The sequence below is a fragment of the Vulpes vulpes genome, chromosome 2 (genome assembly GCF_048418805.1).
Source record: "Vulpes vulpes isolate BD-2025 chromosome 2, VulVul3, whole genome shotgun sequence".
Classification (NCBI taxonomy): Eukaryota; Metazoa; Chordata; class Mammalia; order Carnivora; family Canidae; genus Vulpes; species Vulpes vulpes.
In genome coordinates this window covers 138,889,995-138,905,754 of record NC_132781.1, presented here as the reverse complement: position 1 = coordinate 138,905,754, position 15,760 = coordinate 138,889,995, and the positions used below count along the sequence as shown (strand labels likewise).

The 15,760-nt window shown below is 39.1% G+C and overlaps 1 protein-coding gene across 1 annotated transcript in view; it reads right to left on the bottom strand.

Moving 5' to 3' along the window:
- PSME3IP1 (proteasome activator subunit 3 interacting protein 1) overlaps nucleotides 1–15,760 on the bottom strand; it is a 33,956-nt gene continuing 18,196 nt past the window's right edge. Inside the window, exons 6-7 of the mRNA XM_026011795.2 lie at nucleotides 8,506–8,570; nucleotides 1–769 (exon numbers count right to left, since the gene is read on the bottom strand). Coding sequence (XP_025867580.1) covers nucleotides 552–769; nucleotides 8,506–8,570 — 283 coding nt within the window. The 3' untranslated portion in view covers nucleotides 1–551. The remainder of the gene's footprint in view (nucleotides 770–8,505; nucleotides 8,571–15,760) is intronic.

Here is a 15,760-nt window from a genome sequence, read left to right as displayed (position 1 = left end):
TAGTTTATAATCTTTACTTAATCACACAACATCGAGAATTGGTTAGTTCCAAGGGAGCGCACCAGTTCATCACCTGGGCCCCTCCTCCCCCCACCCCCTGACATGCTCCACAACGCAGTACAACCACATGGTGTGTTCAGCTAGAATAGAAAGTTTAAATGATACCTGTCCAATAACTGCCCTTGCTTCTCTGTGCTGTCGGGCAAGAAAAAAAAAAAAGAAGAAAACAAGAAGCAACACAATCCAAACACTTGGCACACCAGCGGGTGCCTGTGTTCCCAGGGCATTTTCAGTGGAATTTCTGCTGAGCCCGGACCCCACCGCAGCAGTGAGGAAGGAGGCGGCAGGACAGGTTTGGACATCTGCACTGGAGTAGAAAGAAACCAAACACAAGTTGGGCCACAGGTAGATTCTGGCACACTTTTAGATAAGGTTAAAAACGTCATGGTGTGCACAGGAAGCGGGCAAAGGAGTTCCGAGGGAGGTAATACCCGGAGGCAGAACGAACCATCCGGTCTACTCTTGGGCAGGAGCTCTGAAGGACACAGGAGCTAGGGGGCCTCGAGGAAGGTGTTGGTTCGGAAGATGGAGGAGACAATCTTGCCAGTGGCGTTGATAGTGCCTTCACTGTCTGAGCTGGACTCGGAGTCACTGCTCCCGGAGTAGGCGCCCAAGCCTGGGAGGATGCCGATGCAGACTGCAGCGGATGGGCAGTGGATGGAAGGGGCACTCAGGGATGTGCTGCCAAGAGACACGCAGGACGGGGCTTCTGCAAGACAGGAGGAAGGGCTGTGATTTCACCACCTTTCCCAGAGCTGGCAGCGTACTTTCCATGCACCAGGCACTTCATGCACTTCACCCGGCGCTTTACAGTGAAGGCCTGACCACCGTATGCAGGCAACACTACTGGCATCCACATCAGATGGCTCCATGCCTTTTTACTATTGCAAAAACTGAAGCCACGCTCAGAGAACATTTTAAGATGGTGCAGAATGTGACCAAGTGGCTAGGGTTCTTTCTGTCCCGGGAAACCCAGAGCCACTGCAGTACCTCAGTGATGGGAAAAGCCTCAATCTAGGGAATGTGGGGACTTGATGGTGAAAGGAAAAATTAAGGCCCCTACTCCACCTTTCTCATTGCCTCCAAATGTTTCTAGCCTCAATCACTACAACAACCTGATGTGTAGGTAACCTCCATTTTACTGTGGTGGGAAGCCAAATGACTAGGCCAAGGTTAAAGGCCAGTTAGAGTAAAAAAGGTTAAACCAAATAGGAATCAAAAGAATTGGGACACCTAGGGGATCCATGGGTGGCTCGGCAGTTTAGCGCCTGCCTTCAGCCCAGGGTGTGATCTTGGAGTTCCGGGATCAAGTCCCACATCAGGCTCCCTGCAGGGGAGCCTGCTTCTCCCTCTGTTCTGTCTCTGTTTCTGCCTCTGTCTCTCTCTTTCTCTCTGTCTCTCATAAATAAATAAAATCTCAAAAAAATATTTTCAGCATTTGAAAAAAGCATAAACTTGGGAGAATAAACAATCTATAAGGAGGTAACGTATGGAGAACATGCATCTTCATATGTCACTGAGGAAATGCAGGGCAGTTTGGCCACGTCCTTCAAACTTAAATAGGGTACATATGAGAACATTCCCTGTAGCACTGTTGATAGCAGCAACCAAAAGGTTAAGAGGGGATCTATTCAACCATAAAGAAGAGTAAAGCCTCTGTGTTCTGGTATGGAATGATCTCCAAGATACTATGCTCCATGAAAGAGCAAGGGTATGTGTAAGCTATGGTCTGTGGGGAGGGGGCATGCCCAAAGACATGCATGATAACAACTGAGTCAATATATACAATTGCTTCGGGGAGGTCAGTTGAATGGCTGGGGAACAGAGGAGACTTAACTTTTTACTCCATTTCTTTTTTCTGTTTTGAATTTCCTATTGTGTACATATACTACCTCAGATACTTTTTTAGAAAAGCAAAGCAAAAGTTCAAAGAGCATCATCATCTACTTAAATTAGAGAGGAATAGTGTCACATTCTCTAACCCCAAGGATGTCCCTGTGTTACAGCCAGGAAGGCTGTAAAAGAATGGACAGTCTAATGATGAGGACTGCTTGTCTTATTCTCTAACTGTAAGCCTCTTGAGGGCAAGGGCTCTTTTTTCACCTTTCTGTCCCCTGGGCATTCAGCATGAGGCCTTGCACAGAGCAGATCAGTATTCACGATGTGTTAAAGACATTTTACCAAATTTCATTACAAATAGCTAAATTTAGGGGTGGTAGTGGTGAAAACTAAGGACAAAACATCAAACCGTATACCATTCATTACTTGAACATTCATTGATTATTTTCACATATATAGTGACACTTTCAGTATTCTATTAGAAATATTTGGTTGTTAAAAAAAAAAAAAAAAAAGCCTGGTATCTTATAAGGGTATGAATCAGTCACTCAGAAAAGTAATTTATGTGAAGCTGTTCAATGAGATGTCATTTTATTAAGTACTTCAAGGACCCTCCCGAACAATCTAGATTCCAGCTCAGGTCATGATCAGGTCATGAGATCAAGCCCTGCATTGGGCTCTACGTTTAGCAGGTAGTCTACTTGAGAGTTTCTCTCTCCTCTGCCTCTCCCCCCCTTAAATGAATAAATCAATCTTAAAAAAAAAAAAAAAAAAAATGAAACAAAACCAAAGAATCTGGACCACGGTGGCATCAGCAGAGTTTAAGCCAAAAGACCAAATCTCCCAATAATCTAGGTTTCAAGAAAGAAAAGAGACTGCAATTCTGACAAATTTCATTCCAAAAATAGTTACACTGTCCAAAGAGAACAAAATGGTGCCCTCTGATCTCACCCATTTGGTGAAGTTTCCTGCCAACTTCTGCATTTGCAGGACCACGCTGTCATACCAAATTAATACCGAAAATTACTAATAGAAAATGTTCTTGGGATTCAAACAGATGCGTGACTTGAGAGTCAATGGGACCAACTGTGCATTCATTCACTGGCTCTGCTTGGAGCTTAAGTCTGAGCTTCCAGTGAGGAAAGTCTGAATCTCTACTAGGGTCACAGAAGTATCTTCTGGTAGGACTAAAGGGGCAAAGCTTTCTACTGCCAAGGACAAGACTCTCAAGCAAGCTTTCAGGAGATATTCTTCCCGTGGGGCCTTAGCTTCCAGCAAAAGAGGATATTTCATGTCCAGCTGTAAGAATGCTGTGAGAATGAAGGGGGATGACAAAGATTTTAAAAGGTGGCTCTGAAACATGGTGTCTGTCTGAGATAGTTTTAAAAAAACCACACAAGTTTTCCTTTCTACTGACTGATGTGAATAATTCCTACAAGGAACTGAGTACCAGATACAGGGCTACTGGCTAACTAGTTGAAGTACATTTAAGATTTCTATAAAGTTTTATATATGTATGTGTACACAAACACAGTATACACTTAATCCTACTTAAGCAGACAGTTTAGAAGTTTTCTATACATTAAAAAGACATCAGTGAAATGGAGCTCCTATAAGAATATAAACTGGGATAACTTCTTTTCAGGGTAATTTTGCAATATTTATCTTTTTTTTTTTTTTTAAGATTTTATTCATCTATTCACGAGAGACACAGAGAGAGAGGCAGACACATAGACAGAGGGAGAAGCAGGCTCCTTGCAAAGAGCCCGACCCCAGGATCACAACCCTAGCCAAAGGCAGATGCTCAACCGCTGAGCCACCCAGGAGTCCCAGTGGCTTTTTTTTTTTTTTAAGATTTTATTTATTCATGAGAGAGAGAGAAACAGAGACAGAGAGAGAGGCAGAGACATAGGCAGAGAGAGAAGCAGGCTCCATGCAGGAAGCCTGATGTGGGACTCAATCCCGGGCCACCCAGGTGTCCCACGGCAATATTTATCTAAATTACAAATGTATATCCTCTCTGCCCTAGTAATTCTTTTAAGTATTTAACTTAATATATCATGAAAGTGACAAATGATGCACATACAAAGTTAAATACCATAACAGAGAAAAAATGGAAACAATCTAAATATTCATCATAAAAAATAGGATAGGGGTACCTGGTGGTTCAGTTAAGCATTCAACTCCTAATTCTGGCTCAGGACATGATCTCAGGGTCATGATATCGATCCCTGCATTGGGCTCTAGGCTTAATGGGGAGTCTGCTTGAGATTCTTTCTCTCCCCACCTCTGCCCCTACCCTAACTTGCATGAGAGCTCTTTCTCATAATCTCTTTCTCTAAAATAAATAAGTTTTTAAAAAAATAGAACACAAGGAAACCTTGGTGGCTCAGTGGTTGAGCAACTGTCTTTGGCTCAGGTTGTGATCCTGGAGTCCTAGAATTGAGTTCCACATCAGGCTCCCTACAGGGAGCCGGCTTCTCTTTCAGCCTATGTCTCTGCCTCTCTCCCTCTCTCTCTGTGTCTCTCATGAAAAAAAATCAAAATCTTTAAAAATATATAAAATAAAAAGGAAGAACTTCTTATAGGTCAAATGAGACATGATAGCCCATTGTAAAGATGCCATATGATAGCAATATTCCCAGATTGATCACCAGATTCAAATAATCCCCATCAAAATCCCAACTGCCTTTTTTATTGAAAGTGGCAAGTTGATCCCAAAATTCATATGGAAATGCAAGAGACCTCGAATAACCAAAATGACCCTGAAAGAGAACAAAGTTGGGAGGACTCATACTTCCCAATTTCAGAACTTCCTACAAGACTATAGTAATCAAGAAGACTGTGTCGTAAGGGCATAAGGACAGAAAACATAGATCAACAGAAGAGAAAAGAGAAGTCTAGTTTAAATAAACCCTTTGGGCACCTGGGTGGCTTCAGTTGGTTAAGCGTTTGGCTTCTGCTCAGGTCATGATCTCAGGATCCTGGGATTGAACCCCATATCAGGCTCTCTGCTCAGCAGGGAGTCTGCTTCTCCCTCTCCCTCTAACCCTCCTCCTCCCCAAGTGTACTCTCACTCTCTGTCTCAAATAAATGAATAAAATATTTAAAATAAATAAATAAGCAAACCCATACATGTTGGTCAACTGATTTTCAGCAAAAGTGCCATGAAAGTTCAGTTTGGAAAAAATAGTCTTTTCAACAAATGTTGCTGGGTCAACTAGATATACATACAGAATGAAAATGAATCCCTACTTCAAATCATATACAAAAAATAACTCAAAATGGATCACAGGGCACCTGGGTGGCTCAGTGGTTGAGCATCTGCCTTTGGCTCACGTCATGGTGCCAGGGTCCTGGGATCAAGTCTCACATCAGGCTCCCCATAGAGAGCCTGCTTCTCCCCCTGCACATATCTCTGCCTCTGTGTCTCTCATGAATACATAAATAATTTAAAAAAAAAAAGGATCAGGGCAGACCCGGTGGCTCAGCAGTTTAGTGCCGCCTTTAGCTCAGGGCGTGATCCTGGAGACCCAGGATTGAGTCCCATGTCAGGCTCCCTGAATGGAGCCTGTTTCTCCCTCTGCCTATGTCTCTGCCTCTCTCTCTCTCTCTCTCGTCTCTCATGAATAAATAAAATCTTTAAAAAGAAAGAAAAGGATGAAAGACCAAAATGTAAGAGCTAAAACCATAAAACTAAGAAAACATGTAAGTTTTCATGACCATGGATTAGGCAATGGTTTCTTAGATAGGACACCTAAAGCACAAGCAAACCAAAGAAAAAATAAATTAGATGTCCTCAAAATTTAAATTTTTTGTGCTCCAAAGGACTCTATCAAGAAAATGAAAATACAACCAGCAGTATTTGTAACACTGACAACTCAACAATAAAAAGACAAGTAACCCAACTTAAAAATAGGCTCAGGATTTGAGTAAATATTTCTCCAAAGAAGATATACAAATGACCAATAAGTACATGGTGCTCTCATCATTAGTCATTAGGGAAAGGAGATAACATTTCATACTCACAAAGATAAACAGAATAAAAAAAGATAATACCAACTGTTGATAAGGATTTAAAGAAACTGGAACCTTCATATACTGCTAATAGAATGTAGAAATGGTGCACCTGCTTGGAAAAACAATTTGGCAGTTCCTCAAAAAGTCAACCATACAAACACAGTTACCATATGACCTAGAAATTCCATTCCTAGGTATTTACCTAAGAGAACTGAAAATAGTTGTTCACATAAAAACTTATACATGAATGTTCATAGCAGCATCATTCAGAATAGCCAAAAATTGTGAACAACCCAAATGCCCATCAACTGATTACTGGACAAAACAAAATGCAGCATACTACACAATGGAATAGTAATCAGCTGTAAAAAGTGTGGATGCATACTACAACATGGATATTTTCACTATCATTGTAAAGTGAAAAGAAGCTAGAAACAAAATGCCACATACTGCATGATTTCATTTATATGAAATGTCCAGAAAAGGCAAATCCATAGAGAAAAGTAGATAAGTGGTTGCCAGTAGCTAGGAAGAGGGAAGAATGGGCAGTCACTGTTAAGGGACATGGGGCCTCTTTCTGGGGCGATAAAAACGTTTTGGAATTAAATAGTGGTGATGAATACACATTCCTGTGAACATACTAAAAACCACTGTATTGTGTCCTTTAAAAACAATGAATTTTTATGGTATGTGAATTATATATCAATATTTTTGTAAAAGCCATATAGGCCAAATACAATGTATGTCTGATCCTTGCTTGGATTCTGATTTTTTTTTTAATTTTCAAGAAAAAAAAATATGAGAAAATTGGGGAAAAATACTAATTTGCTATCCAATAATATTTAGAAATTACTGTAATTATTTTAGGTGTGATGTTATTGTAATCACGTTAAAAAAAACAAAGAACCCTTATTTTTAGGGATACATATAGAAGAATTACTGACAAAACAATATAACGTCTGGTATTTGCCTCAAAACACTACAGCTGAATAGACATAAATGAGACTGGATAGGTGCTAAAAATTATTGAAGCTACATGATGGGGTTCATTATCCTATCTCAACCTCCAGCTATGTCTTAAGCTACCTATAATAAAACATTTCTTAATTTTAAAAGAATATAATTGCTTATACATACATACAATAACTCTGGATATATACCTAAGAAATGTATAATACTGTTTCCCTCTGGAAAGGAGAACGGATGGAAGAGGATATATATGTAGAAGGGGGACTCTTCACACTCAATGTTCTTTTTAAAAGTAAACTCTAGGGGGTGCCTGCATGGCTCACTTGGTTTTAAGCCTTTGACTCCTGATTTCAGCTCAGGTTCAGCTCCACACTCTACAATGGGCTCCACACCCAGCCTGTCTCTCTGCTTCTCTTTTTAATATTGTCTCTCTCCCTCTCCCCTTCTCACCCTATCTCCCTCTCTTAAAAAAATAAACTCTAAGAGCAAAAAGTTATTAGCAATAGCTACCATTACCGATGCTCAGCAGATATATTATTTTTCATTTTTAAAAGTTTTTATTTAGGGCAGCCCGGGAGGCTCAGCGGTTTAGCGCCTGCCTGCAGCCCAGGGCGTGATCCTGGAGACTCGGGATCCAGTACCACATTGGGCTCCCTGCATGGAGCCTGCTTCTCCCTCTGTGTCTCTGCCCCTTTTTCTTTCTGTGTCTCTCATGAATAAATAAAAAAAAATCTTAAAAAAAAAAAGTTTTTATTTAAATTCCAGTTAGTTGCCAGATACATTTTAAAATATCCACTGTTTTTTGAGAGAGAAATAAATGTAAGCCCTCTTTTATAGATGACCCATTGAGTTTAGCACAGAGTCTCAATCCCACAGAGTCAGGGATAGAACTAAAAACACTCTTGAATTTCTCATCCCTGAATCAGCCCTCAGAACACTCACTTTCACTTAAAACTTTGTGCCACTTAACACAGTGCCAGATTTTTTTTTTTAAGATTTTATTTATTTATTCATGAGAGACACAGAGAGAGAGAGAGAGAGAGAGAGAGAGAGAGAGAGAGAGGCAGAGACACAGGCAGAAGGAGAAGCAGGCTCCATGCAGGGAGCCTGATGTGGGACTCGATCCCAGGTCTCCAGGATCACACCCTGAGCCGAAGGCAGGCGCCAAACCACTGAGCAACCCAGGGATCCCCACAGTGCCAGATTTGATTGCATACAAGTATTCACCAAAGAAAGCGTACTTCTGGAGACTATATTAGGCTTCTAGCCTCAATCCAATCCAACCATCAGCAAGAGCCAGGCATTCTACCTCTCACTGGTTGCCATCCAGGTGAAATCAAGAAACTTGACATTTGGGGGAGACAGAAAAACCCTTTGTGAGCAGGGCTTTGGCTTTGTAAGTACTTCTGGGAGATCACAATTGTCATTTATCAAATTCCACTGGTTTCTAACATACTGGTTGGTAAGGCAGCTGACATACTCTTGGTTATAAGTCCTGCTTGGTAGAAAAAGGCTTGCTTAGAGATCCATGCATTCCTTCATAGATACAATGCAGTCCAGCCCTGTACTATATGGTTCATGTGTATTATGAATAGTGAAATGGAAGCTGCCACCTACCTTGACTCTTGTCATCTGGGTCAGGGTCCGATTTCAGTCTTTTCACACTGTTGCCACTCTCTGAACTGTTAACAAAAAATATGGTAATTTGAGCTACTTCCAATCTCAGGGATTAAAACTTTGGGAATCAGGAGCTCCAATAACCATTCATATGGGTCTTAGGTAGCCTCAAAGATCTGGGGTAGTCTTGAAATAAAAAGGCTTCATTTCAGGTTCTTGATCTCCTTTCAGTTATATTATTGTTATAAAGACAACTTAAGGAGTGAAGCATTCTATCTTCAAGCAACACCTAAACTTCAGATTCTTTGTTGTCCTTATCATTCATCTTAGTTAGGATCACAGATGGATTTCAGGAATATATGGACACATTCATACATGACAAAAATTTAGTTAAGTTCTTAAACATGAACTCCTCCTCTTAGTGACATGCTGGAAATTCTGAAAGTTGGGGATCCCTGGATGGCTCAGCGGCTTGGAGCCTGCCTTTGGCCCAGGGCATGATTCTGGAGTCCCGGGATCAAGTCTCACGTCAGGTTCCCTGCATGGAGCCTGCTTCTCCCTCTGCCTGTGTCTTTGCCTTCTGCCTCTCTCTCTGTGTGTCTCTCATGAATAAATAAATAAAATCTTAAAAAAAAAAAAAAAAAGAAATTCTGAAAGTCACTCAAAAGACCTTCACTGAAAGACTAAGAATGTACTTCGCTTGCTGTGTAGCTTAGAAAAGGCATAATAATAATACCTCCAGCTCCACCATTACTGCTAATATTTAGGGTAGTCAAGAAAAACATAAAAAGGGATCCCTGGTGGCTCAGCGGTTTAGCACCTGCCTTCGGCCCAGGGTGTGATTCTGGAGTCCCGGGATCGAGTTCCACATTGGGCTCCCTGCAGGGAGCCTGCTTCTCCCTCTGCCTGTGTCTCTGCCTCTCTCTCTCATTCTCTCTCTCTCTCTCTCTCTCTCATAAATAAATAAATAATATCTTTTAAAAAAAAGAAGAAGAAACTTCAACAAAGAAAAAACTTTTCTCAGAAGGCCATAATCACAAAAGGGTTAGTGAACAAAGAAACAAGCAAATGCAATCTAATTTGCGAATTAAACATGACCATATTAAAGTCCTGGGCCATAGTAGCATGTAAGGAAGAGGTGATTATAGCTAAAAGTTCTAAGGTCCATGTATAATTTTGTATGGAAGTAAGATGCCTATTTAACTTTAGGTTTTCCTAAGTACTTCTGGCAAGTTGCAAGGTTAGCCATCAAAAACAGAATATATAAATCCAAACTAGTAGAAGGAAAATAACTGAACAAAAGAATTTAATATATTAATTTTTTAAAAATACAAAGAAAAAAATTTTTTTAATTTAAAATCAATTTGCTAACAGAGTATAACAGCAAGTACTCATCAAGAAAAAATATTTTTAAAAAGACAAATAACATTAAGATAACAGAAACTATATCAAAAATCCTTAAAAAAAAAAATCTAAGCCTACCTATAAAAAGAGATTAACATCCTAAATTTTAAATCAGCTATTTAAGGGTGACTGGGTGACAGGCACTGAGGCGGGCACTTGACGGGATGAGCACTGGGTGTTACACTGTATGTTGGCAAATTGAACTTCAATAAAAAAAATATATATATAAAATCAGCTATTTATAAGACATGCCAAAAATTTTAACAGAAGTAAAACAAAAACAAACAACTTAAGACCCAGGAAGACTGAAAGGAAAAGAAAAGCAGAAGAGTTACTGAGGCAAATACTGACCAAAAAACACTAAGCTACCTAGAGAGTAGACTTTAAGACCAAGAATAGTGGCTCAGTGGTTAAGTGTCTGCCTTTGGCTCAGGTTCTGATCCCAGGGTTCTGGGATTGTGTTCTGCATCAGGCTCCCTGCAGGGAGCCTGCTTTACCCTCTGCCTGTGTCTCTGCCTCTCTCTCTCTCTGTCTCTCATGAATAAATAAATAAAAATCTAAAAAAAAAAAAAGACCAAAAAATATTACAAGACCTAAAGTAGATTAGTTTATAATGAAAAAAAGTTTAATTCACTATGAAGATATCACAATTCTAAACAGGTATGCTTCTAATTAAAGAGCTTCAAATATATATTCAACAGAATTCTTAAGAAAATTCAAGAAAACATCACTAAAATGAGAGATTTCAAAATACTCCAGTACTGACAGAGCATGCAGACAAGTATGTAGAGACACAGATTTAAACAATACAATTAAAAGCTTGTTTGGTTGTACCTACATAGAACTCAGAACAATTACAAAACATGGATTCTCCTCAAGCTCACTTGGACCATTCACAAAAAAATAACCTCAGGAATAAGTCATAAAGGGAATTCTAAAGGAATTTCAAAATTAGTACATATAAACCACAATGTAATTAAAGTAGAATTCAACAACAAAAGACAAATATATCACAGACTCTTAAGACACAGATAATTATAAAGCATTAAAATGTGGGGGGAGAAGGGGCCAGAACCTTAGAACCTATGAGATACAGTTAAATTACCTCAGTATGTTTGGAAACTTTAAAAAATGTTTCTAATTTATGAGCCAAAGAAGAAATCCTAATGGATATTTAAAAATATTTAGTTGGATGGGATGCCTGGATGGCTCAGCATTTGAGTGCCTGCCTTCGGCCCAGGGCGCAATCCGGGGGTCCTGGGATCAAGTCCCATATCGGGCTTCCTGCATGGAGTCTGCTTTTTTCTCTGTCTCTTGTGGATAAATAAAATCTTTTAAAAAAAAAATTTAGTTGGCAATACAAAATTGTGTACAGTAAAACCTGAGGAAGACTTAAGTTTTAGGTGCCTATAATTGAAAAGCTGAAAATTAACTAGGTATCTGACACTCATTTATAACAGAAATCATAAAAGAATAAACTTGAGGGAAGTAAAGAATATCCCAAGGAAAGAAGATGGGAGAAATTAAGAAACTAGCCAAAATAAGGATAAAAGAATAATCCATCAATATTTGGGATGAAAAAGGAGATAATTATACATACAAGAGCAATCAGAAAAATAAAAAAATACTAATGTTAGTGAATGCATTTGAAACAAGGCAAAAATGGACAAATTCCGAGAAAATATAACTAAATAAAACTGACTCAAAAAAACATGGAGAAACCTAAACAGACCTATAATCACAAATTTTAATAAGCAGGATCAAAATGCTTATATAAAGAGTTCTACCAAATTTTCACAAAATAGAACATTACCATCTTACACAAATTCCTCCAGAGAACAGAAAAAGAATGCTTCCTAAATCCTTCTACAAAGCTACTTTTAACCTTCATATCAAAATCAGAAAAAAACGGGGGGGAGGGGGAGAAACAGATAAGTCTTACTTATGAACATAGATGTAACAATCTATACAAAATATTAGCAAACCAAATCTAGTAGAGTTAAAAATAATTATACTATAGCACGCATAGGGAATATAGTGAAAAGACTGTAATAACATTTGGTAACTACGCTTATATTAAGCACTGAGCAATGCAGAGAATTGTTGAATCACGCTGTAAATCTGAAACTAATAACGCTGTATGTTAATTATACTTCAATTTAAAAAATATTTTTAAGTAACCCCAGCTTGGTAGTGAGGTATGATAACAGGAATATAACATTAGAAAAATCCTTAAACTTAATTTTTCACCATAACAGAGTAAAAAAAATAATTTTTTTATCAATTCAAAGGAAGAAAAAAGTTGACAAAATTAAGCAATTTGTAGCTACAAAAACACTCTTCTCAAACTAAGGCCATAACTTCCTTAAACCTAAAAGATATCTGAAAAAACAAAAACAAGAATGATGAAAAGTTATAAATGTTCTGTCTAAAACAGGGACATACATAGTAATTGTTCCTAACATTTTACTGGTGATCATTGCTGGTGCAGTAAGATAAGAAACAAAAGAAAAGGTGTAAAAGAATAAAACTGTCATTATTCACAGATAATGCTCTATATAGAAATTTCAAAAGAAAAAAAAAGAAATTTCAAAAGAATCCAACAATAAAAGTTAATAAGAGTATTTAAAGAATTATTGTTAAGGTTAATAAGAGCTGAGTAGCTAGATGTAACTACTCCAAAATCAATTGCACTTATACAAACCAGCAACAAAACAAATTTAAAACATCTAGGAATAAATCTAACAAAAGATATGCACAACCTTTTGAAAAAAAAAAAAACTATGACTTTATTGAATGACATTAAAGAAACAAATAAATGTAGATATATGCCACGTGTAGAAAAACTCACATCCATAAAGATCTGTTCTCTCCATAAATTTATCAAGCCATTTAGGAAGATTCCAAAAAACTTAACTTAATTTAGACTTAATCTAAATCTAAAATTCAAATTTATCTAAATCTAAAATTTATATGGAAGAACAAAGTGGCCAACAATAGACAAGACTTTCCTGAGAAAACTATAAGGGGACTTGTCCTGCCAGATACCAAGATTTTTTATAAAGCTACAATAATTACACAGAGTGATACTGGTCTAACAGGTCCAAAGAACAGAAAACAAGGAACTCCCAAATAAACCCATATGTATCTGGAAACTCATTATAAGACAGAGGTAACACTGAATGTCACTGGGGAAAGAGAGAAATATGGAGCAAATGTTGCTAGAAAATTAGCTTCTGGAGTCCTGGGTGGCTCAGTCAGTTAAGCATCCAACTCCTATCTCAGTTCAGGTCTTGATACCAACATTGTAAGTTCAAGACCCATGCCCAGCATGGAGCCTACTTAAAAAAGAAAAGCAAAGGGATGGATGCCTGGGTGGCTCAGCAGTTGAGTGTCTCTCAGGTCATGATCCAGGAGTTCTGGGATTGAGTCCCACATTGGGCTCCCCACCTCTCTTGGCCTATGTCTCTGCCTCTCTCTCTCTCTCTGTCATGAATAAATAAATAACATCTTTAAAAATAATTAAAAACATTTTTAGGGATCCCTGGGTGGCGCAGCGGTTTAGCGCCTGCCTTTGGCCCAGGGCGCGATCCTGGAGACCCGGGATCGAATCCCACATCGGGCTCCCGGTGCTTGGAGCCTGCTTCTCCCTCTGCCTGTGTCTCTGCCTCTCTCTCTCTCTCTCTCTCTCTCTCTCTCTCTGTGTGTGACTATCATAAAAAAAAAAAAAAAAAAAAAGCTGTTGTTTAAAAAAAAAAAAAAAATTTTTAAAAAGGAAAAAAAACCGACCACCTTAAAATCAAATATATTTGACCACCTTAAAATTAATTAATGAAAGTAAAAACAAAAGCTATAAACTGTGGGGGGAAAAGTCAGGACCATATTTAAAAAAAACAAACATATGAACCCTCAAGAAAAATACAAATAACCCAGTAGAAAAATGGCAAAATATAGGAGACCTTGCATATAACAGGACACATGAATGGCAAATCATCATATAAAATATGTCAACTACATTTTTAAAAAATATATATATTTTTTATTTATTTATTCATGAGCGACACAGAGGCAGAGACATAGGCAGAGGGAGAAGCAGGCTCCTCATAGGGAGCCCAATGCGGAACTCAATCCTGGAACCCTGGGATCACACCCTGAGCCCAAGACAGACAGACTCTCAACCGCTGAGCCACCCAAGTGCCCTAGGACCTGGGTTTTAAATTTTAGTTCTAATTAATTTAAATTTAGATAGCCACAGGTGGCCAAGATAGCAGAGCTCTGGAGAAACATTTGCACATAGGTAACAAAGCATGCCCTAGACCTCTGGACATCATTTGTCACAGTTCAAATATACATCTACAAGAGAGTGGACACATTTTGGTATCTCATATAAGGCACCATTATAAAACAGGGAAAATGAACTTATTACAGCTATATATACATGAATACACAAAATTGTTTCAGTAACAGGAACATTTTTACTAAAAAACCAAATTCATATATTATATACAGAATGAAATCATTTTTATAAAGTTCAAAACCAAGCAAGCTATTATACTGTTCATGGACACCTATATAGGTAGCCAAAACCAAACCAAACACCAACAACACCGCTCCCTGCTCCCCGCCCCGCCACATACACACACCCCAAAACTACTAAAAGACATGCAGAAGAATGATAAAGCAGATTTGAGAGCATGGGGCGAGGATGGCAGGGCAGGGAGAGAGAGCACAGAGGTAGGCTGTCATGTTGATCATGCCCTAGGCACATGCCAGGTATCAGACTTTCTTTCACAAGTACCAGAATCATCCGTACAACTTGAAAAATTAGACTCCAAGACCTCACTTCAAACTTAATGAACCAGAATTAGTGAGAGGCCTAGAATCCATATTAACAAACTCCCAGGTGATTCTAATAAACTCAGGTCTGGGTAGATGAAGAACTCCTGCTCCAGGAGACTCATTTAGCATCTTGCCACACACAAAAAAAAACAACAATAAATGATGATCTAATAAAAGGTGAGCTAAGGACTAAGGAAAGAGTTATAACATCCATTTTGCTAGCAGCTAGACATTGCCGAGAACTGCCCACCTACAGAGCCCTTTCTTGCTGAAGTCCAGTAAAACTGACCCAGGACCAAATTCTAAGACACTGGGCCAGGTATGAAAGCTGCTGTGAAAACTTGAACAGAGGAGGCTGGATGGCTCAGTTAAGCATCTGACTTGATTTCGGCTCAGGTCATATATCTCAGGGTTAAGAGATGGAGTGCACACTGGGCATGGAGCCTGCTTAACACTCTCTCTCTCTCTCTCTCTCTGCCTCTCCCTCTGCTCCACCTCCACCCCCGCCCCCTCAAAAAAACTTCAAAGGAATAATTCATGGCTCAGATAGCACTTTTCAGGCTACTGCTACTCCTCCCCTCCACTGCTAAACCATGACGACATTTTAATCTGTAAGCAATGTTCTCCGGATCATCTGCAGCAGATGAATGGTGCGCCAAACCATAAGAGTCCATCAGTGCACTCCCCTGAAAACATGTGGCTGGTTGCCAACGTGCCACATTGATTTTCCTAATAGACTGCACTCAAACTTAACATTATTTCGTCCATGGTATGGTTGGTCAAACTGAAATGACCAGATTTCATCACTTTGGTGACATCTGAGGATTTAGCGAGGAGCAAACCTAAAACAGAACTTCTCAAAACCTCTAGGCACTGCTGCCACCGCACATCAATCAGCAAGGAGCCCAGTCAGGTCTGTGCAGCTGTCATAGCTTCCATGGTCTTGTGGGCTACAGTGCTTTGCAGCAACTGTTCTCTCTGCCAAGGATGTTCTCTTCCCTTTGTCTGTCAA